Below are 22,627 nucleotides of genomic sequence, written 5' to 3'. Positions count from 1 at the left end.
CGGGGCGGAGACGGCCGCCCCGTCTCATGCTGAGCCCCGCCTGCCCGTGAGGGAAATGGCGGAGCTGGAGCTGGGGCGGCACTGCGAGGCGGAGGGCTGCCGGCAGCTCGGTAAGGGCGGCTGGGGCTGGGCTGGGCACGGCTCCCCCCTGCTGGCGGAGCGGGGAGAGGAGCGGCCGTGGGGGCCCCCATGTGGGAGCTCCCTCTTGGGGTGTCCCCGGCGCTGGGTCGGGGCCTGGCTTCTGTTGGTTTTGGGGTTGTCACAAGGGATCGTGCGGTGTCTTGGCTCCTGGTGCTAATGCTTGTAGTGGGGAGATACAGCCAAGAAGAGATCGTTTTGCTGTTGGGCAGCGTGTCTGAGAGGGGTGTTGTTAAAAGGAACAGTCAAAAAGACGAGAAAAGCTGCATAATGAAAAAAAAAAAGAAATCCAGTTTTAGTTGTTAGGGTAGATTTCCCAAAGCCAGGTCTTGTTGGTACAACATGCAGCAGCCCTACGTGGTGCATTGCCATTGCCTGCCTTCTCAGTGACATCACTAGTTATTTAATCCTTGTTTTTGCTAATTGTTGTTGCTCGGTTTTTGCATTCTTAACCCTTGGCTGGCCTTCGTTGCTTTCAGGAGATGATGTTAATGAAAACATAACCACTAAAATACACTTCTTTTTACTGGGCAGCAAAAGTACTCGTATTGAAGTTTTTCTGAGGCAGGTAGTGAGTTTCATAGATGAATTGACCAAAGTTTTTGTGATCTGAGCTTTGTAGTCCAGTTACATACTGGTCCATCAAGATCCAATCTGAAGGATGGAAAACTCAAATAATGGCCTAGAAGTGGGCATTCGTTGTCATAGTTGACATGACTGAGTTCAGCAGACGGTGAAGTGGTTTTATCTGTAACAATTGATACAGTAGATGGGGAAAGTGTGCAGACTTAAGAAGTTACATGTAATTTAAATACACAAGGGCAGTATGCATGGTGTAAAAGATAGGAAGGAGCAGGACAATGAAAGAAGCATTTCTCTAGGAATTTAAAGCATAATTCCAGAATGTATATAATTTACCTCCTGGTGTATTTTTCAGTAATACTAACGAGAGGAGTTAGCAGTGTGACTGTGTTACAAAAGCCTAGGTACTGTGTAGATGCAGTTGTTAAGCATCTTTGTAAAGATAACTACCCCATGCAAAAGTAAATAATGTAAAGCAAAAGTTAATCATGTTAAAAAATAAAAACTATGAGCAAAACTACAATCATGTTGCCCAACTAATACAAACCTCTTTTTCTTTCAGATTTTCTCCCCTTTGTATGTGATGGCTGTTCAGGTGTCTTTTGGTGAGTTTTCCTGTTAGAGTTTAGTGTGGCAGTTGTTGTAGGCCTAAATGTTGTATGAAACATACTGTAACTCAATGTAGATACGTTCAGTTAAAAAAATAATTTGTTCACTGACCTTGCAACTTTGCTCCCAAGCGGCTGTTGTGGAGGTTTGAAATCAGAGGGAATATCCAGAATACAGATAACTTATTATGGAAGCCATATGTTTGGGAGCCTGATTTGTACTGATTTTTGTTTGTTTTGTTTTTGTTGCTTCCGTGTAGGAAGAAAACCTAAATTTCTTCCTCAGTCTCAAATCAGAGCCTGTACTTTGATTTATAATTAAAATTAGCAGACCAAGTTTGAGAGCAGATCTAAAATTTCTCTTAAAAATGTTAGAAGGCATTTGTGATCCAAAAAACATTAAAATGGACAAATTTCAGTTGCTTTGAGATGAATTTGTAAGCATGCTAATGACCTTATCCTTTTGTAATGCTTTGTTGGCATGGGGCAGAAATCCTAAGAGATAAATTATATAATGAGGAATAGCATAACCAATCCATTCAAGTTGTGAAATCTATAGCTCAGAACAAATTCTAAGAAAATTTCATTGTGTTGCCATGATAAAACTTGTCAGATAGCTCTTAAGACACTTAAATGTTTTCACATGCAGTTTTCTTCTCTTGAAATGTTGTTGATGGTGTGGTATTTTCTTCTTTTGCCACTAAGCCTTCAGCACAGGAGCCGGGATGCTCATGGGTGTTCTGAGGTAATGTAATAATAAATGACTACCTTAAATTTCTATGCAGCTTAACTAGCTATTAGACATATATGCACAGTATATAAGTATGAATTATCCAACTTAGTATGTGACAAGCTTAAGAAATGAATGCAGTCTTTTACTGTGTGTCAGAATTTAATTAAGTTTGAGTAGGAGGATGGTTCTTTTTCTAACTGAGCTAAACTTAACCAGGGCAAGAAAAGTAGGAGAGAGTTACTGAACTACTTTTGCCCATATAATTGAGGGCAAGCACAGTTCTTTTGGGAAGCTGTGGTGGAGATTTTTCTGTAATAGTTGTTTATTTAGACAGACTATTTTGTACTGATTCTTAGGTGAATATAAAAAACAATTCTGTGAAACCGGACCAGCACAGATCTTACCCATGCTCATATAAGGACTGCAATGCAAAGGAGCTTTTACCAGTTCTGTGTCCCTACTGTGAAAAACATTTTTGCCTAAGGTGAGTGGAACATAAATACTTGTATTAATTTCTTCCCCTATGCATTAATGAACGATTTTTTCACTGTTGTTTACAGACACCGGCATCAATCAGACCATGAGTGTGAGAAACTGGACACACCACAACCTCGAATGGCTGCCACCCAACAGCTAGTTAAACATATTATAGGCAAGTACAATGGATATATATCTTAGTTTTCTTTAGAAGCCTTGAGACCTCCTGTAAGGATCTAGCTTTGACCAAAAGAAGAGAAAGTATGACAGCTCTTTGTTTTAACAACCCTAAATTCCCATGTCAACATGTAATCGTGTTCATTGAGACTCACACAAAACAACAGTAGCAGATGTCTAGGAAGACAGTCTTTGAAGATTAAATGGGGCTTAGTTTCAGAATGGTTGTCTTGTTCTTGTACTACAACTACTATAATTGTAGCTAGTCGTTTATATTTGCATATTAATTCATATGCAAATAATGTAGTTGTAATGGGTGCACATGTCAGTGTGCTGAGTTTATACATATGTAACCAAACTGGCAAAAAAAAAATAAATGACTGATGTAATGTTTTGTAGCTTTTAAGCAAGATCTGGGGCAGGAAAGAGAACAACTGAATGCTAGGTATTAAGTGTAGAAAGGAGGACCTGAACGTATTGCTATTTGAATACCATGATTGCCACAGGTACAGAAGCATTGGAATTTGTATCTCTTCAGCTTTTGCAACCTGTTTACCTGGTTCCAGTGCTTATCTGCTTTTCTGTGCAAAGGAGTTCTGTTAGGACTGTAACCATTCCAGATATTCTTGAATGGGAGTCCCTAATATCATGGCCTCAGGAGGGCGTGACAGGGGTTGACACCTTAGAAATATAGTGAGGCCCAATAGACTTATTCCAAAATATGTTCAAGAGAAATGTGACTCATGCTAACAGGAATAATATTGTTCTCAGATTCTAAAAAAAATGAAGAAGCAAAAAGCAAAAAACGCAAAGGAGCAAAAAACAGTGAAACAGCAGCAAAAGTGGCATTAATGAAACTGAAAATGCACGCGTGTGGGGACAAGTCCTTGCCTCAGGTCAGTTATACTTGCTGTCAGTGATTGACTTCTCAAAGGAAAGAGAAGCTTTCTAAATTTCTGGTTCTTCATCTAGTTCCCTCAGTTTGGTTTTGGATTTAATTCTCTAAGTCCACGGTCACTTACAGATTTCAGGCAGGCATCCAAAAATCAATCTCACTAGTCTCATGTAAAGACAAGATACCTATATAGATCTGTATAAGATACCAATATAGAGCTCACAGCATTCAGGACAAATTCCTTTATAGCAGAAACATGTTTGCCTGCCACAGGGCAAACCCATTTAGTGAGATGCTTTTTGTGATGGGTACTGAGAGGCTTCTGACTCACGCAGGATACAGTTTGCACAGCTCTGTATCAGTCAGATTGAACTTGTCTCATACTAAACTGAGCTCTGCGTTCTGCACAAATGAGAATGAAGCTTTGCAGCTCAGATTGAAGACAAATTTATTACGTTTCTGGTTGAAGTATGAAGAGATCTGAAGTCAGTTGTTCCTGCCTTTGTATTGGAAGAGGGTCTGGACAGTTGCTTTGTGTATTTTATGCCTTTAAATTCTCTGAATCTTGAAGTATTTCAGATTCCTTAGTGTTTTTCACTACAGTGGCCAGTTGAATATGGTATTGAGGTCTTTTTTGCAGATTGTGTTTGGTTTGGAAACAACTTAATTCCTTCATCTAGAGTTTCACTTTAGATCTGTACTTAGGCATTCTCTTAAAATAACTTTTAAATTACTTTAGACCATGCTGTTGGGCTGGAGCACACTGAATTTAGGCCTCTTATATTAAATTTATAATACTGAAAACATTCTACGTGATAATTTTATTGTTAGATACATTTAATTGTTTTTACAACAAGTACAGTTATTCAATTACTGAGACCTCTTATGAATTTCTCTTTTCTATACTTTGTCATGCCGAAAAATCAGACAATTCTACTTAGGCAGAAGACATAATACAAAGACCTGCTTGTACCACTCATCACAGATAGTGCCACTTAAATAAATGTATGCTGGAGGGAGAGTGATTCATTTCAAACATTGTGCAGCATAATAATAAAAAAAAAAATCCGCCCTTAATATTTCCAAGAAAATTAAAGTTGCTTCCTAATTCCAAAGCCAGTAAGCTCTAACAAGTGTAGCAGAAATTACGATATGCTAATTTCTCTCATTAATTTTCTTATTTGGATGTTAATTCTTCAGCCATGTAGAACGGTGATAATTTTAACACTGATAAATAAGCCTGTTATCCTCCAGCACCTCTCACTGTTTAAATTGCTAGACTCCTTCTGGCTATCATTTTTTAGTGTCTTCTATTGCCCAGCTTGTTCCAGTTTAACAGATTTTTTTTTTTTTTTTTAATATGAAGTTTCTGGATTGCCTCTTAGGCACATTTGCTCTCTCATCACTATATAGTGAAGACTGATAAATGTTTCTTGGAGGTGCACACAGTAAAAGGACAGAGGGCAATGTGCACAAGCTGCAATATGTGAAATTCCAATTAGATTCTCGGAAAAACATTTGCAGTGTGGGTGGTCAGACGTTTGAATAAGCTGCTCTGAAAATACGTGATATCTTTGGGATGTTCAGAACTTGACTGTATCTGACTTGAAGCGACCTGATTTGTAGTTAGGTCCAGCTTGAAATTTGCCCTGCTTTGAGCGTGGTTTGGACCACATGACCCTAGCAGTGCTTCCTGACCTTTCTTATTCTGTGATCAGGAGAATTAGGCTATATTGGACACATCTTTTATCTGACCTCTTTGTTGCGATTAGTTTTCTGCAGATAATTGCTTCCTTTGGGTACACCTTTCAAGACAGACTGGCTCCAAACAGGAGGGCCATGCTGCAAAGTAATGTTAGTTGCTGTGTCCTTGATTGACTGATAATCTCTTGGGTAGTGCACAGAAATTCAATGAGGCATATCCCATCGTTAGGGATGCAACAGTAAAATGAGTGGTTTTGTGAATTATTTTCCAGTGAGCTGTCAGAAACTGTCTCATCCTCCTTAGATCTGGAGGAAGGTACCAGGGCACTGTTAGCAGATGAGTTGTTAGCATGTGTCTGTAATAGGATGGCGGTGTTATCTGTTTAACAAGCTGTGGTTGTTTACAATTTAGGAAAATTCATGTCCTGTTTCCGTTGCCCCTTTGTAATATTCCTGAGTGTTACAGATTTTTTTGTGTGTGTGTGTGTAGAGCACTTAGGTTTGGGGAAAAATTCAAAGATTGAAATTTGTTCTCAGTTTTATGAACGCAACTGAGGGGGAGGATAGATCCATACTTTTCCTAGGGAATGCATAAATCTTAAAGAAGACTTGTTTCTTATTTGATAGTGTCTGGCTTGGACTCGTAAAGGGCAGTCAACTGATGGATATACCAGTTGCGCTTGTGTCTAGGCATGAGTGCCAAGAAAAATAAACCTGAAGAAGGGGCTGTCTCATTCCTACTCAGAATCTCTTTCTCATAGGTTACCCTTGAAGTTTCTTAAACAAATGGTTTAGCCTAGCAGATATTGAAAGAACTATTAGTAGATAAAAGGATAAAAAATGGGATAAATGAGTAGGTGGCACTGATTGGAGTGTTCATTTGTGAAACAGACATTTCTAGAACATTGAATTATTCTGTTTTAACAGGCTTTGCGTTCCAATTTGAGACAGATTGTACTGCTGCAAGAAGCCAGCACTGCCTGTTTAAATTCACCTTTTTCTCCTCAAAGACTCAAAGACACTTCTATCTAATGTCTGTCTATATATAATACTCCCTTGAAGTCTGAAAGACATTCTTCCACTTTTCTGAACTTACAGTCCATCATATATGTGCCTGCAGTTGGAGGAGATTGGACTTGACGGTCTCAGCTGTTTCTTCTACTCTGCGTTAGAATGGGGTCTTTGTCCTGATGGAATAGAACAACTAAAGTTTAGAATTTGGGGGTTGAAATTTACCTTTTTTAACTGAAAAATACATATGTATGTAGTTATGTGTTTCTTCTGTGATTTTTGTTTTGCTTTATTTTTCTTTCTTTTTTTTTTTTTCTAGACGGAGAGAATTTACTTTCAAGTATTTTTACCAAAGGGAAACAAAGAGAAAAGCAAGCCCATGTTCTTTTGCAGTAAGTGGAGTATTGGCAAAGTAGTAGACTTCGCAGCTTCCTTAGCAAGCCTTAAAAATGACAACAACAAATCAACAGCCCAGGTAAATCAGTGATGATGGTGATGATGATAAACATTTTCCAGGTTTTTTTTTTTTTTTCTTCTTTTAACCCTTGCTCCCTCTCCCTCATCCTGCACTTCTTGCATCTTAGGCAAATTTTGATGTTAATTTCTGCGTTATCTGTCTTGCAGAAATTGAGGTTATGCCATACTACCTCTGGAGAAGCCTTGCCATTTGAGGACACGTTGGAAAAATGGCTATCTGATAAAGAATGTCCATTATTCAATGGTGGAAATATAATTTTGGAGTATCTTGATAATGATGTTCTATTTATAGAAGACACAGAGTCATACATAAGTTAATTAGTAAATTATTGCAAACAACAAAAAAGATTGATTTTTTTTATTTTTTAGAATTCTGGTATTAAAACCAAGGCCATTCTCCTTTTATATCACTGTTATGTCAGAATATGCCATCACTTGTGAAGACACAGGTCCTATCAATTCCTCAGTTGCATAACTGGCGGAAGAACTATGTCCTAAAAGGAATATTAGTTATGTTAACTAATATTACAGATACTATCTAAAATAAATTTATGCTTTATTTAACTGTAAGACATCAATAATGTTTTCCAAAATTTTTATTTATATTTGTGTAAATTACTAGAAAAATGTATATTAAAAACAAATAATGAAAATATAAACTTGCAGTTATGTCAGTTCTTTGAAAGAGTATGTTGGTTTCTGTGAAAGAGTATGTTAGTTTCGTGAAGGAAGGAAACACATTATACTCTTGCAGCATCTTTTCGAAATCTACAAGAACAGATTTCATTTAGCAATGGAGCACTTTCCAACAGATCAGCCCCCAACCTATACTAGTTCATGGGCTTATTTTGGCCTAGGTGCAGGACCCACTTGCCTTTGTTGAAATGGAGGAGGTTCCTCACCGCCCAGCTCTCCAGCCTGCTCAGGTCCCTCTGAATGGCAGCACAGCCTTCTGGAGCATCAGCTACTCCTCCCAGTTTTACATCACTAGCTATTGCTTGAAAATTAATAAGATGTAAAACATTTCACATGTATTTTCTGTACTGAGGATCTACTCAAAATTACTCAATTGAGCAAATGAATTTATATAATTAACAGTACTTTCACTCAAATAGATGAACATCAAGCTTGTTCATTATTTAGCTATATACTTTCAGCGAATGCAGGTCAGGGCTTTGCAAACATTATACCACTGAGGGTGCTGTTGGTCGCAGATCCTAGCCTTGTGCCATTTCACACACAAGATTTCTTTGCATGTATTGGTGACATACACAACGAAGTTTGGAAAGACCTAAATTTGTTTTAAATGCTTGACTCTGCTTGGGTATGTGACCTGTTAGATCAGCTGGGCAATGACAAAGCAAACAATACCACATCACACTGAGAAAGCAGAAAGTTCTCTCTCACACTTTTATTTGCATCACTTTCCTTTTGCATGTCTTTTAGAAAGACATAAAAGTGTGTGCCCTGGAATGCAATCTGTCTGGTCTGAAGACTTTTGTCAACAGATCACCTCTGTTTATCTTGTTTGTCAGCTGTCATGTAAAAATACATAGCCCTGCAGCTCAATTCTCATAGCAGCCTCTTGCATGAAAAACAAGGTTTTCTTTCATCTGGAATGGAAATTACTATTTTGCTGTGATATGGATTAGGTAAATTCTTACACTCACAAGGAGATAATTTCAGGCATTTTTGTTTTAATTATGGTGATTTTTATATCAATGCAGAATTTGAAATACCCTTATGGAGCTTGTAAAACTTGCTGTGATGGTCAGTATGCCATTAACACTAAAAAAAGCCACTTTAAAAATACTACTGCAGTTCTGTGTGGTGTGTAATGACGCATGCTTGGAAGCTTGTCTCAACAAAAGCTGAATCACAGCCAAAGTAACTCTTTACTATAATCTTACAGAGAATGATGTCCAAAATAGTTATGAAAAAAAAAAAAAAAAGGTATTTGTGCAGTTCTTTAAAGACTGTTATATACCAATAAAGTTCTCTATGACTATGCCTGTTTACAAAATGGGAAGGATGAAACATGGAAAGGTGAAGTGACTAGGACCATTGTGGCAACCTGGTCTGGTGGGAGATGTCCCTGCCCATGGCAGGGGGTTGGAAGCAGATGAGATCAAAGCCCCCTGCAACCCAAATCACTCTGTGATTGTATGATCTGGTGATCCTATGAAGAGAATGCCTCAGTGTTTTATCTTTACTAGATGAAGGACAACAGGATTAAAAGACTTCACAGAAAATTGAGGATTTGTTCATTCAACCTTACTATTATCACAACCTTATGATCTTTGTTTCCCCCTCTGTACCACTTTTATTACAGTCACCGCGAAAATGCAGACTTCGAACTGCAATTAAACAAACAAACAAACAAACATTGTTTGAAAGCTATTTTTCTGGAAAATAAGTTAGCGTTTACTGTGTATTTTAGAAATGTATGGTACTTCAGTGGTGTTTCAGTTTGCTGGTTTGATGTTAACCTGACCACCAGACCTGGCAGTAGGGGGAGCCAGAGAGGAAGCAAAAGAGGCCGTTTCACGGCTTTCAGGGGAAAATCAAGACGTAAGGAGGAAGAATAGCCCCCGGCTGACTGCCCCTTCGCAGGCGCTGTGACCCGCACCGCCCCAGCGGCGGGCACTGCACCCCACCTCACACCCGCCTTAGGGCAGTTCCCGCTCCCTCCCCGCGCATGCGCAGCAGAACCCGGTGCCTGCCGTGTAGCGGCAGGGCTAGCCCCGCCTCCGCCGGGCGCGCATGCGCAGTGCCACCCCGGCAGCGCGCTGACAGCGAGCGGCGGTGCCCTGAGGCGCGGTGAGCCCCGAGCCCCCGGCCGCCATTTCGGGGCGCGCTGCCAGGCCAGGTGAGCCCCGAGCCCCCCGGCCGCCATTTTGTGGGCGCGCTGCCCCCCCCCCCCCCCCCCCCCGCGGCTGAGCGGCGCTTTGCGCTTCCAGCCCTGCCGGCTCGGCTTCGGGAACCCTTGGGGAACCCTGTGGAGCCCTTCGGAGCCCTGTGAGCCTTTGGGGCGGCTGGGTGCCGGTGCCCCGTGCTCTGCGTGGACCGGTGGCTGCTCTGCCGCCGCTCTCCGTGCGGGTGTGAGCTTGCGGGACGCAGCTGTCACGGGGCGAGAGTGAGCTGGGTGAAGATCCTTCTTGTAATTGCAAGTGGCGGTGTTTAGCTAGAATGTGTGTATAATGCTGTTCTGACGAGTTTCTACATGTAATTGCCTACTTACCCTCCGGTACGTGAGGCTGTGTAATGGTGCTGGGTGTCGAGGCACTCGAGGGTGCCTGTCACGACAGACCCTGTCCGTGCTCAGAGGGCTGTGCGGAGCCATGCAATGGCTCAGTTTGAAGGGACCTTAAAAATCAGCCAGTTCCAGTCCAGAGCGGCAAGGAACATTAGATCAGGGTGGTCGGACTGGGGGCTCATGGGTCATGGCGATTGCATTTACTTACTTTTTGATACTTCCCGGTGCTATTTTTTATGAGCACATCTGCAGGCGTTACACGACTGTTGGCCGGGTCATCCCATCTCAAAGACGATACCGCTGAAGTAGGAAGTTATCTGGAAGGCTTATGAAAGGGCTGGGTTGCAAAAAGGAAACAAACCTGCAAAGTTCAGAATGCCCTTGTGGCATTGAATGAACTTGTGGTTCTGTGGTGGGTGTGTCAGACACAATGTATGATATGCTGATTTGTATTTCACCCGGCTTGTGCCAGGTAAACATGCTTAAATTAGTAGTAGTTTGTATTATTTAATAATGCTCAAAAACATAGATAATACTTTAAAATGACTGTGGGATCCTGCTTTCTTATGTAGAATCAAAAGCATTTCATATTTGTGTTTGGAATAAAACCCTAAAAGCATAGCAGAATAAACATCAAAAAATAAACTGGGGGGAGTTATTCCCTTCTAGTTTGGGATAACTAAATTCGTTTAAACCACATTTAAAAATAGACTAAGCTGTATGTCAACAGTCTTGTAGTAAATTACAGTGAAGATTCTACTATTTTTAAACAAACAGACCCTGGGTTGTACACTGTATCTAAAAATGTGCTTGTCTGTAACCACACTTACTTTTCAAAGCATTCATATGCATTGAGGTCAGTATCTAAATGTAGAATCCTGTATATGCACTGTCTTTTGAGGTTCTGTACTTGATAATGTTTTTATGTTACACCTTTATAATCACAAAGTGTAGAAAACATCGTGTAACTTACACAAAAATTTTCATATTTTTGAAATTCATTTTTCTAGGGTAAAGACAAGGACATACTTCTGTATTCTGTATTCAGGAGAAAACATTGCAGTCCAGAACAGGGGGAGTAAAAGAAGTAGAATTTATTAAAAAAAAAAAAAAAAAAAAAAAGTTTAAAGTCATAATAATTTTTGTATAAATATGTCCTTTTGGTAGGTTTATATATCAAAGAAAACATGGCGGATCCTTGGCAAGAATGTATGGATTATGCAGTTACTTTAGCAAGAAAAGCTGGGGAGGTAAGGATAAACTATGTATAACTAATAATGTTATTTATTGAAGCTGTGTATGTAGCTTTTGAGTGAGCTTTGTTGTTGAGATATTCTTCTGAGGAGTTTTTTTTTTTTTTTTTTTTTAATTAGCACAATTGTTCAATAATATTCAAATTCAAGATTAGAGCGTCTTTCATGTTTACAGCTTGGTTAATTCAAAAAAAACAACTTTGCATCTTTCTTTGGACCAGAATCTGATAAAGACGAAGGAGTATCTTTTATTTCTTAAGCAGGTCTTTAAAAAAAAATAATTTCTGAATAGTGATAAACAATGAGCATCTGTTTTATCCCTTAATCCATACCTTCCCCCCATACTTTTTGAGCACGTAAAAGCTGTTGACAGTCTTTTTTTTTTTTTTTGTGAACACCTCAGTCAGCTTTATACAGTGGTGTCTTGTTTTGTTGGCACAAGATATCATATTGTTTTCTCTTTATGAAGACTGTTCTACATCTGCAAGAAAGAAGTGGCAGTACTTTACTGTGTCTCAGTCTCAGATGGCTTAGAACAAGAAATAGCTTTCACATTTCAACACACCCTTGTCATAAGAGTGGTTAGCAAATGTTCAGTTATTCTTGGTGGTTTTGTTTGGTACATCTGTTTGCAGCCAGAGAAGATGGTCCATATACTAATTCTGTCCCCTGCAGGTGTAAACTCTGCAGAACGTTGTCCTATTAAAGTCTTCCTCCAGAAGAACTTTCTAAATTACAGTAAAATCGTTTTCTGGGCTGTGAGGCATGGGTACTTACTCAAGCTGATTCTGACGATTTTAAGATCATAAATGCAAGGCCTACTTAAAAATGCATGATGTAATCTCAGTCCTAAGTGTTTCATTCAACACTGTGGTATTTAAATTCATAAATTCACTACTTGTTCTAACAAAATAAAGCTCAACTTCATGTACCAGTGTAAAGGTCATGTAGAAGTTTGTGCAAAATAGGGACTGGAGAAAAATGCAATGGTGAGTCGCAGCTCCTGCAATTAAATCCAGGTTTTGTCACTGTTTGTGTTTTCGTATGCGCAGTACAGAATGCTATGGTTATGGCAATGATGCTCAAATTCTTATGAAAACTAATTTTTTGTACTGCTAATGAAGAAAGCTTTTTTTTTTTTTTTTTTTTCTTCTCTCCATTTGTTAACAGATAATCTGTGGAGCACTCAAAGAAGAAAAATCCATTATGACTAAAAGTTCACCTGTAGATCTAGTGACTGAAACTGATCAAAAAGTAGAAAACTTCATTATTTCTTTGATAAAAGAAAAGTATCCTTCTCACAGGTATGGCTTCTCATCAGTACATTTTTGTTAGAAGTAAAGAGGTGACAAAATGGAAAACGTATGACTTTGGTAAAATTTCATTATCATTGTCATGCTGGAAAATTATAGAAATCTCCCTTAGTCTTAATATATTAAGTGTTTTAAAGAAGTATTTTTTCACAAATTCTTCTAAATTAATTGCTTACTAATTTTGTCATTAAGTTAGAGAAATATAGTAACAAAACAGGGCATCCACGTATGTCTAGTGACATAACTTTAGCCCTGCTCAAGGCTCATGCTGAGAGACGCTTCAGACTGAGCCAGCTGTAAATAACTTCTTGATGGTTTGTGTTGGAGAATCAAAGGTGGCCCCAAGGTACCAAATTTCTTGCTGTTGGCTGTTGAAACTAGCATGCGCTCACTGTCCGAGCTGGATGGCTTCCATGGTACTGGGTGTACCTCTGGCAAATCTCATATAGTATAGAAAATCAGATGTCCCTGAAAGAAGGCAGGCTCTTCTGATTCTGCGTAACTGGGAGTCTATCCTACAAAATACTAATTTCTATATTTTTTAACAGATTTGCTAATTTTTCTTGGATTTCCCTGGAAATTTTCTTAATGTAGCAGTATATGTGAAACATAATATGTATGGGGCTAGAAGAACTAAAGTGATGAAAGATGTCAGTAACCTGACCAAATCAGTTTAAGCTTACAGATGTGTGTATTAGCCATGAAATAAGCTTCTATGACATTGATAAACATTTTAAAATATTTTAGTTTGATCATGCACTATGCTCTTCTTCAGGAAGAGCTCTGATTTGGAATTCATACCTTTACCAAGTTACCTTTTTCACAGAACTTGTAAAAATAAACAGTTCTGAGACTCTGTAACTTTCTGTGGTATTTGGATTGAAATCAGACTAGCAGTTACAGCAGCGGTCTAACCACCAGTACTTGACCACAGTAGCTTTCTTCAGTTAAAATACAGGCAAAACCCTATGCTTTATAGCACAAAGTAACTGAAAGGTATAGATAGATGCAAGTATTCTAGCCAAAAATGAATGATTTCGTTACTGGAAAAAATATGAAAACTTAAGTGTTCTTAATGGTAAATTCTGGTAAGGGATATTAAAACATAATGTTTATTTCCCCACATTTGAGGTTCATTTCTGACATTATAAATTTCAATGCAAGCTTAGTCAGATGCAGTTGGTGCTTTCCAGCTAAGTTCTGCATTTCTCAGCTTCTTACGTATTGCACTGATGGTGCAAAAACCTCCATCTCACTTTAAGAATTGTAATTTCAAGGACAATACAGTGACTCAGACTTTTTAAACAATCTCTTTGTATCTTTTTAATGCATTTGCTACTTTAGCTTCATCGGAGAAGAATCTGTTGCTGCTGGGGAGGGCAGCATTTTAACAGATAACCCCACATGGATTATAGACCCTATTGATGGAACTACCAACTTCGTACACAGGTTTACCTTCCTTGTTTTTATGTTAGCTGCTTAACTGACAAACACTTTTCTTTCTTCAGTTTCAGGAAAGTAACGCTTTTTAACTTTTAAATAGTTTTAAAAGAGATATCATGTAATTGTTAATGGTTACAAATTGGTTCTTGGAATTTACTGAGAGATATTGTCCAAACCTCCTGTTACCATTTTTGTACTTCTGTAATGATTATGGTAGTCTCACTGTAACCAAGAGCAGAAATTCCATGTGAGACCCGTACAGTGCTGGTTCATTATCTTTTGGCACAGGTGCCAAAGATAGATGAACAGATTTTTAAAAGTAAAGCAGCATGAGTCAGAATTCTGAGTTGCATCTTCAGAGAGGTTTTGGTGAGAGGCAGTAACAGCTCCCAGTGCTGATTTCTAACAAATCACAAATTCACTGAGAACTATGAGCTGCTGCCGTAAGAGAAAGCAGAATTATCAACAGTGACTGCCTAGTGGTATTTTTCATCAGGGTGATGACTGTAATTTCAGGGTAATGACAATTGCCTATTCCCTCAACTTTGAAACATGCTAAATTTTGGCACTGGTGAGCTTTTCTGAACATACTCGATTCTCATTTTGAAATGACTGTTACTGTGTGGGCCACAGCTTTAAACTGCTCTTGAATCCTACTAAATAACATGTTTATAAAGCTGCAAAAGAAAATAACTTAAGTCTGTAATTTTGCAGAGGATAATTAAAGCAAATTCTTGGGAACCATAAATTGTAAAATAACATTAAAAAATTGGTAGACCGTTAAAAGACTTAGCAACACTGGGAAGCAGCCCATTATGTTGTATACACTTGCACTGCCTTCCTTCTTTCCTCTGCATTCTCCCTTCTCATATCAATATCTTCTGTATTGCTTTGATAGAGAGGGGAGGAAGGAGAGATGACTTGCTTATTCTGATGAGACCATTTTGGCCAGACAGTTTGTTCCCTCTAAAAGCAACTGTTAGTAGCGGCTTCCTTGTGTTTTTTGGCTGTAAAATAGTAACAGTCCCTAAGCCCAGATGCAATGTGCCTAACTTCAGTGAGTGGAAAAGTTGGTATTTGCAGTGGTAAATAGTGTTGTTGAGTCTGTTTTTATAGTAAATGGTGCAAATCCCAGAAAACCAGTGTTTCCTACGTTTCCCGTGTTTCTTTTTCAAATATGTTACATTTAAGCAAGCATCATTTTTGTTAAGCATAAGCATGGTAATAAAAGTATAGTATCTCACTATAAATTAGTGAAATATTTTGTTTTGTAGGTTTCCGTTTGTGGCAGTTTCAATTGGCTTTGTTGTAAACAAAAAGGTATACTTTTTATTACTTATTATCTAATCAAGCAAAACCAATTAATTTCTTGTTTCTAGTTATTACTAAGATTCTTATTTTTACATTAAATAGGAAGAAAGGAAGGGGGAAAAAAAGGCACCAACCTTAAGGTATCTTTATCTTGCAGATAGAGTTTGGAATTGTGTATAGTTGTGTAGAAGACAAGATGTATACTGCCAGAAAAGGAAAAGGTGCATTTTGCAATGGTCAGAAACTGCAAGTATCAGGCCAACAAGGTAAGTGGAACAAAGTTTTTTATTTTTAATTTTATTTTTTTCTAATAATAATTCCATTTATTTTGAAAGTGATGCCTCCACACTTTTAGGCTTGTGCTAAAAAACTTGAATATATCCATGTTTTTCTTTGCAAAGATAGGCTTTTTTGACTATGGGTTGTTCAAGTTTGAGAAACACCTTTTATGTTCTCTTTTACGCATTTATTGTGCTTATGATCTTTGCAAGATCAGCAGTCAGCAGTTGAAGATCTTATTCCTTGTGTGTCTTTTTTTTTTTCGTAATTATTTATTTTATTCCCTATGCGTCTAATCACTCTACAGTTTCTAAAGAACAAATGCAACAAATCTATCAAAAAAAAAAAAAAATTGACTTCTTCCAGGTGTGAACTAGCATGGGTGTAAATTAGTGTCACTGTAGTATACTATACCGTATGCAAAACAAAATCCACACGTAAAATGGGGGGCTTTTAAAAATCTGAAAACGGTTAAAACTTTTTCTAGCAGTAGAATTTAATTTAATAAATGGCATAAATTAATGGATATACACAGTTGAACCATCTCAGGCTTTGTTGGCTTTATTTAATTTTATCCTGCCCTTGTACCTGTAGAAGAAGATACTTACATCCAGTATATATAATATTAACACTAAAATACTTTACTGTTATTTAGTTGTATAAGAAAGCAATGACATAAACTCTGTTCAAGTTTAACCTGCATAATAACTGTAATTAAGTAACCAAGTTGTACTGTTGGAAAAGTAATTTTTTTTATTTCTTTTCCAGACATCACAAAATCCCTTGTAGTAACAGAATTGGGATCTAATCGTGATCCAGAGACTATAAAAATAATTCTTTCTAACATGGAAAGACTTCTCAGTATTCCTATTCATGGGTAAGATACTGTTTATTTTTGATCTTTACTGATAGTGCTATATACTGTCATTTTTAGGATGGGTCAGTTACATTCCATATAACAACGTAAAAGTGAAATGTGATCTAAATGTTATTGTCTAGTAGCTTCTGCAGAGAAACTAAGTGTGTTGCAACTTTTTTTCAGGCTGGGACACAGATAAGAAAACCCTAACAATCAGATAGTAGTGAGAACTGAAGCATACTTGGGTTTGCAGGACTAAAAAGTATTGTATTTTGTAGGTTAAAAAAAATGCATTATTTTGACATACACATGGAGTAAAACTGGAGCAGTTATGTTAGATTAAAGCAGCTGTATTAGGTTTTAGTTCTCTTTCCCAGTAGTTATGACTATCATTTTTTATTTTTTTTAATATAGAAGACAAAAGTAGATCTCCCTTTTTTTATTTCAGTGCTATATCAGTGTTTTGAATTTGTTGAAGTAATTTAAATTACCTACAAACTGGTCTTACTTCAGTGCATTCCATGTTCGCTCTTTTACAGATAAGCTGAAGCCTATATTTCCACAATTTTGTAAAAAGGTAGTTTCAGTAGACAGTTTTCTGTTGTTCAATGAATTCTACTCACATTTCTAATCTAAAAGCATTTGTAGTTTTATGCTGAGATTCTCAGGATTCTTGTTTTAACATCTAACATTTGGACGTTTTGTACTTTCAAAAGGTTCCTGATGTTGTTAAAGAATATATGTTAAATTACAAGTAGAGAATACGTTTTAGTAGTGTTTTCGGTTCAACTTTGGTATTTTACTTCTAAAAAGTAAATATATTAAAGTAAATTTAAGTTGCTTAGCAAGTCGCAGCAAGAAGCTGTACAGTTACATTTTAATGTATATTTTACTGGTGATTATAATTATTTGTACAAGTCGCTTATTAATTACATCAACATTTCCAAAAGAAATTGGTATTTGGAACTCCAACAATGCTTTGATCGCTATCCAGACTGAATTTATACTATGTAATTTAATTTTTATGATTACTGCTGCTAGTATATTTTGCAAGTCAAATATGCGTACTGAGCATCTCCAGAAAAACTGAAGTAACTGCTTTTGCAGTTAGAGAACAATATGCCCTCAACCTGAATTCTTGTATTCAAAAAGTAAAGTACAATATCTCTTATTGTTTCATGGGTAGGTATCTTCCATAATATGTTTTTTTAGGTTAAGAAGTTATTCAAGATTTATTTTTGCTCTAAACCAAATTATTTAATGAAATTTATACATGTTATTTCTGGAAATTTGCTATACTCACAGAGCTGTTCAAGCTACTAAAAAAATAATTGGGACTTTAGTTCCACATACTTGTTTCACTGCAGCATTCAATCGTATTTTCTATCTCACTTCATTTGCGTATGATGCTTTTGTGTTCTCTGTGCTGTGTACACAGACATTGTGACTTTCTTACAAACTGTTCTCAACTAAAAACCAACTATGTCTCCTTTAGGATTAGAGCTGTTGGTACAGCAGCTGTGAACATGTGCCTTGTGGCAACGGGTGGAGCTGATGCCTATTATGAAATGGGGATTCACTGCTGGGATATGGCAGGGGCTGGAATCATTATTACTGAAGCAGGTGGTGTTCTCCTAGATGTATCAGGTAAATACAGGGGGAATGCATGATACTCTGTCATCCTTTTAAATAGCTAATTTGGAGCAAAAGACAGCTGAAATGGCAGAGAGGTTTTTCAATCATCTGAGTTACAACTACTGAACAAGAGTTCTCATCCAGTTAATGGAGAGACTCAATTTAATTTTCTTAATCTACAATGCAACCTTTTACCCTCTTGGCTAAGTACCTGGAAAAAAAAAAGGCAGTAAACATACTGAAGAAAACTTAAATATAGTTCATATACTATTTCTTTAGAGTTAAATGCATTTTTATCCAGGAGCAGAACTTGGTCCTGAATCATTTATGCCTTTTTTTTTTTTGTTTTTTTAACTGCTCATTTTCTTACCAACTTCTAATTTTTCTCCAGCCATAAGATAGTTACTTTGCTTGTTTTTATTTTTAGGTGGACCATTTGACTTGATGTCTCGAAGAATAATTGCAGCAAGTAGTCGAGCTATTGCTGAGAGAATAGCCAAAGCACTTCAAATAATCCCTCTGAAAAGGGATGATGCAACTAATTGAATACCAAAACTATGCCTTAAATGTAATTATGCAATGGTTGTCTCTGTTATGTGGTGGCTGTTCTACACCTTAAACCTGATAAAAAGGTAGATAAATAGATGGTAGTCTTTCAGTACTGGTAGTTCATGATGGGAAGTAGTGTTTTGAGATTGGACCAACATCTAAGTAAGCTTTTACTGCTAGCTATTCTATTTCACATCACAATCACACATAGATTTATGAAAAGAAACATATAGGTAAAGCTACAATTTTCAAGTTTTATGCTACACTGGAAGACGTAGCAAGAGACTCTTTGATGTATAGTTCCGTAAGTGACAAAACAAAATTCACTGGCTAAACACCACATAATGACACCTGATCCCAAACCCAAAAAGATCAAGGCAGTACTGTTTTCCAGTCTCTATCCCTCCTTCTGATGGTTGCTTTCTTCAGTGTTATCAGTGTTGTTACGTATTTTCTAGAGATGGTTCATGCATTTCCAGACCTTTTTAGTTGCGTGTAGTTTTGACTCTAATTTAAAGCCTTTGTTGCCTGTCTTTGTTCTAGTAGTCATTGTTCTACCTTTCTTATGGTAGACAAATACAATATATTCTTCTGCCTCGTATGTGGCCAGTACACTTGCAAATTCATTACAGTTGGAAAAATAATATTGTGCCAAAAAACACATGATTCTCTCAAGAATAAGTTCAGAGCACATCTCCTCTCAGCAAATGGACTTCCTCCAAATTACGATGAAGTATGATTTGCATTTGTCCTTTGAAATCAGCTCATACTAGGTCCTTGGTCTTATTCTTGGCAGTTATAACAGCCATTAATCTTGTTTGGGTTTCTCCATGGATGAATGTGTTTCAAAATCTAAGGAATCCTTAAAGTTCAAGAGAATTTGCAGCAACTCATTTGGCAAACAGTAAGCCAATAGTCCGGGTTTTTTACATCTTTTTGTAAGTTATAAAAACAGTGACCAAGCACGATCAGGTTTCCATTGTGTACAGGCACAAAAGAAGTGTATATAAACCTAAAGTGTTTATAAATCTGGAGGTGTTAGTATACTATGTGTTCATTGTTCTAAACTTCTAAAACGGATTCTTTACATTTTTGTATTTAAAAATATCAGTCTACTGGTTAATTAATGCACTTTAAAAATTATTTAACTTAGCTCAATTTTTAGACTGATTTTTGTGTCTGAGGTTTCCAAAAGAAAATTATCTTATAGTGATGGTCCAGTGAAATCACAGCAATGCTTTAGAAAACCTGTCTTCTTGTACTGCTGTCCCACTGCTTTTATTTTGGAAAATAATGTTCTCTGTCTAGTAAGATCCAACAGCTCTCTTACTGTAAATTTGAGTCTTCTATGTGTGGTGATATTTTTCATGCAGATTTTTCAGAAATATTTAATTTGAAATTGTATCTAATGCCAAATGATTAATACGAATGAGATCAGCAATTGCCTGATACTTGAAGGTCTTGTCAAAAAAAAACAAACTTCTAAAGTAACTATTTGACAAGGACAGGAACTGTTTGAACATTTCACTGTAACTTTATTGCTGTAAATGATGTGGGATCATCGTTATTTCTTGAAGTATGTTTATTATACCATTTCTGTGGTACAGCAAATCCTGCAGAACTTATTTTTTAAACTAATAATTTGTGAAATGGAGGCATACCTTAAAAAGAATAAATAAGAAAAAAAAATAATGAGGTGGTGATGTGGTTTAACCCAGCAAGCAACTAAGCACCACACAGCTGTTTGCTCACATGGGGCTTGGCTAGAGAACTGAGAAGTAAAAGGTAGAACTTATGTGTTGGAATAAAGTCAGTTCACTAGAACAACAGAGGAAGGGAAAATAATCATGATAAATAAAAATACTGAACAATTCATATTGTTCAGCATGTCGCCATATGTTATGAGACACCCCTTTGTTCAGTTGGCATCAGCTGCCCAGGTTGCGTCCCCTCGTGCACTCCCAGCCTGCCTGCTGATGTGAGAAGCCAAACAGTCCTTGGGTCTGTGCAAGCACTGCTCAGCAACAACTGAAACATTGGAGTGTGTTACCAGCATTATTCTCATCCTAAATCCAGAACACAGCACCATACCAGCTACTAGGAAGAAAAGTATGATTCATAGTTTGTTGCAGGGTCCCAACAAGCTGGTTTTGGGGGCTTAAAGCTTTCTCTGAATTGAACGCTTTTTCTTCTTAGGCTCTGATACACAAAGATCATGAGCTGTGGAGCCTTTACAGATGTGGGGTTGTGTATACACCTGCACCAGGTTTTTAGGGAGACTATTTGAACATCTTCCTATGAGATAACAGAACAGTAATGATGTCAGTCCTCAGAGTTCAAACCTTGCAGATACCTTGCTTATGATTTGTTTCTGAGGCCCTCAGCTGGTTGAAGCATGTGGCTTTCTCATCATTAGCTTTGCTAATGCTCTTTGAGGGAGGATGTTTAAAGTGCCATTTCCCATCTTTGCTTTCTCACTCTGATCACACTGAAGACCAGGCTAATTTAATTTTCTATTTTTGGAGTCCATAAATGGTAATTTATGAATTGTCTGCTTTCTTTTTAACTTCAGTCTCCCTTACAGGGGGATCAGAAATCCCTGTTCCCTACTTTGGTAAAATGTAATTCTCTCAAATAAGTCTTCATCTAATATGTGACCGCTTCGTTTGGTTATGTGAAAGGACACCTGAATGTAGTTGTTGTGTAGAGGCATTATCTTTCTAGATCATAGAATCATAGAATATCCTGAGTTGGAAGGGACCCTTAAGGATCATCAAGTCCAACTCTTGACACCGCACAGGTCTACCCAAAAGTTCAGACCATGTGCCTAAGTGCACAGTCCAATCTCTTCTTAAATTCAGACAGGCTCGGTGCAGTGACCACTTCCCTGGGGAGCCTGTTCCAGTGTGCAACCACCCTCTCTGTGAAGAACCCCCTCCTGATGTCAAGCCTAAATTTCCCCTGCCTCAGCTTAACCCCGTTCCCGCGGGTCCTGTCACTAGTGTTAATGGAGAAAAGGTCTCCTGCCTCTCGACACCCCCTTATGAGGAAGTTGTAGACTGTGATGAGGTCTCCCCTCAGCCTCCTCTTCTCCAGGCTGAACAGGCCCAGTGACCTCAGCCGTTCTTCGTACGTCTTCCCCTCCAGGCCTTTCACCATCTTCGTAGCCCTCCTCTGGACACTTTCCAACAGTTTCATGTCCTTTTTATACTGTGGTGCCCAGAACTGCACACAGTACTCGAGGTGAGGCCGCACCAGCGCAGAGTAGAGCGGGACAATCACCTCCCTTGACCTACTAGCGATGCCGTGCTTGATGCACCCCAGGACACGGTTGGACCTCCTGGCTGCCAGGGCACACTGCTGGCTCATATTCAACTTGCTGTCTACCACGACCCCCAGATCCCTCTCTTCTAGGCTGCTCTCCAGCGTCTCATCGCCCAGTCTGTACGTGCAGCCAGGGTTTCCCCGTCCCAGGTGCAGGACCCGGCACTTGCTCTTATTGAACTTCATGCGGTTGGTGATCGCCCAGCTCTCCAACCTATCCAGATCCCTCTGCAAGGCCTTTACACCCTCATTTGAGTCCACAACTCCTCCAAGTTTGGTGTCATCAGCAAACTTGCTCAAAATACCCTCTATTCCTACATCCAGATCGTTTATAAAAATATTGAAAAGTACTGGCCCTAAAATGGAGCTTTGAGGGACCCCACTGGTGACTGCCCGCCAGCCTGACACAGCCCCATTTACCATAACCCTTTGGGCCCTGCCCATTAGCCAATTGCTCACCCATCGTATGATGTTTTTATTTAGCTGTATGGTGGACATTTTGTCCAGTAGGATTCTATGGGAAACCGTGTCAAAAGCCTTGCTGAAGTCCAAAAAAATCACATCAGCTGGTTTCCCTTGGTCCACCATACGGGTGATCTTATC

At 38.3% G+C, this 22,627-nt stretch overlaps 2 protein-coding genes across 2 annotated transcripts; both read left to right on the top strand.

The window, feature by feature from the left end:
- Nucleotides 1-47: 47 nt before the first annotated feature.
- Nucleotides 48-7,437, top strand: ZFAND1 (zinc finger AN1-type containing 1). Its single transcript, XM_084282735.1, has 8 exons — nucleotides 48-110; nucleotides 1,283-1,325; nucleotides 2,034-2,073; nucleotides 2,418-2,545; nucleotides 2,622-2,713; nucleotides 3,487-3,611; nucleotides 6,645-6,800; nucleotides 6,950-7,437. Exons 1-8 carry the CDS (start codon nucleotides 56-58, stop codon nucleotides 7,118-7,120), a joined length of 810 nt encoding a protein of 269 aa, XP_084138861.1. The 5' UTR covers nucleotides 48-55; the 3' UTR covers nucleotides 7,121-7,437.
- Nucleotides 7,438-9,573: 2,136 nt separating this feature from the next.
- Nucleotides 9,574-20,350, top strand: IMPA1 (inositol monophosphatase 1). Its single transcript, XM_084306682.1, has 9 exons — nucleotides 9,574-9,671; nucleotides 11,226-11,308; nucleotides 12,482-12,615; nucleotides 13,969-14,073; nucleotides 15,342-15,387; nucleotides 15,536-15,644; nucleotides 16,426-16,534; nucleotides 18,012-18,163; nucleotides 18,579-20,350. Exons 2-9 carry the CDS (start codon nucleotides 11,246-11,248, stop codon nucleotides 18,695-18,697), a joined length of 837 nt encoding a protein of 278 aa, XP_084162808.1. The 5' UTR covers nucleotides 9,574-9,671; nucleotides 11,226-11,245; the 3' UTR covers nucleotides 18,698-20,350.
- Nucleotides 20,351-22,627: the final 2,277 nt, after the last annotated feature.

This window comes from Netta rufina, assembly GCF_964035555.1.
Source record: "Netta rufina genome assembly, chromosome: 2".
NCBI lineage: Eukaryota > Metazoa > Chordata > Aves > Anseriformes > Anatidae > Netta > Netta rufina.
This window is presented reverse-complemented; position numbering and strand designations above follow the sequence as displayed.

What these genes read in the sequence shown, in the direction of transcription:
- IMPA1 (XM_084306682.1), top strand. Translation starts at nt 11,246, where the DNA reads ATGGCGGATCCTTGGCAAGAATGTATGGATTATGCAGTTACTTTAGCA. An exon ending in ACTACCAACTTCGTACACAG is followed by an intron (nt 14,074 to 15,341) that starts GTTTACCTTCCT and finishes TTTGTTTTGTAG; the next exon opens with GTTTCCGTTTGTGGCAGTTT. An exon ending in CTCAGTATTCCTATTCATGG is followed by an intron (nt 16,535 to 18,011) that starts GTAAGATACTGT and finishes TGTCTCCTTTAG; the next exon opens with GATTAGAGCTGTTGGTACAG.
- ZFAND1 (XM_084282735.1), top strand. Translation starts at nt 56, where the DNA reads ATGGCGGAGCTGGAGCTGGGGCGGCACTGCGAGGCGGAGGGCTGCCGG. An exon ending in GGCTGTTCAGGTGTCTTTTG is followed by an intron (nt 1,326 to 2,033) that starts GTGAGTTTTCCT and finishes TTTGCCACTAAG; the next exon opens with CCTTCAGCACAGGAGCCGGG. An exon ending in GCTAGTTAAACATATTATAG is followed by an intron (nt 2,714 to 3,486) that starts GCAAGTACAATG and finishes TATTGTTCTCAG; the next exon opens with ATTCTAAAAAAAATGAAGAA.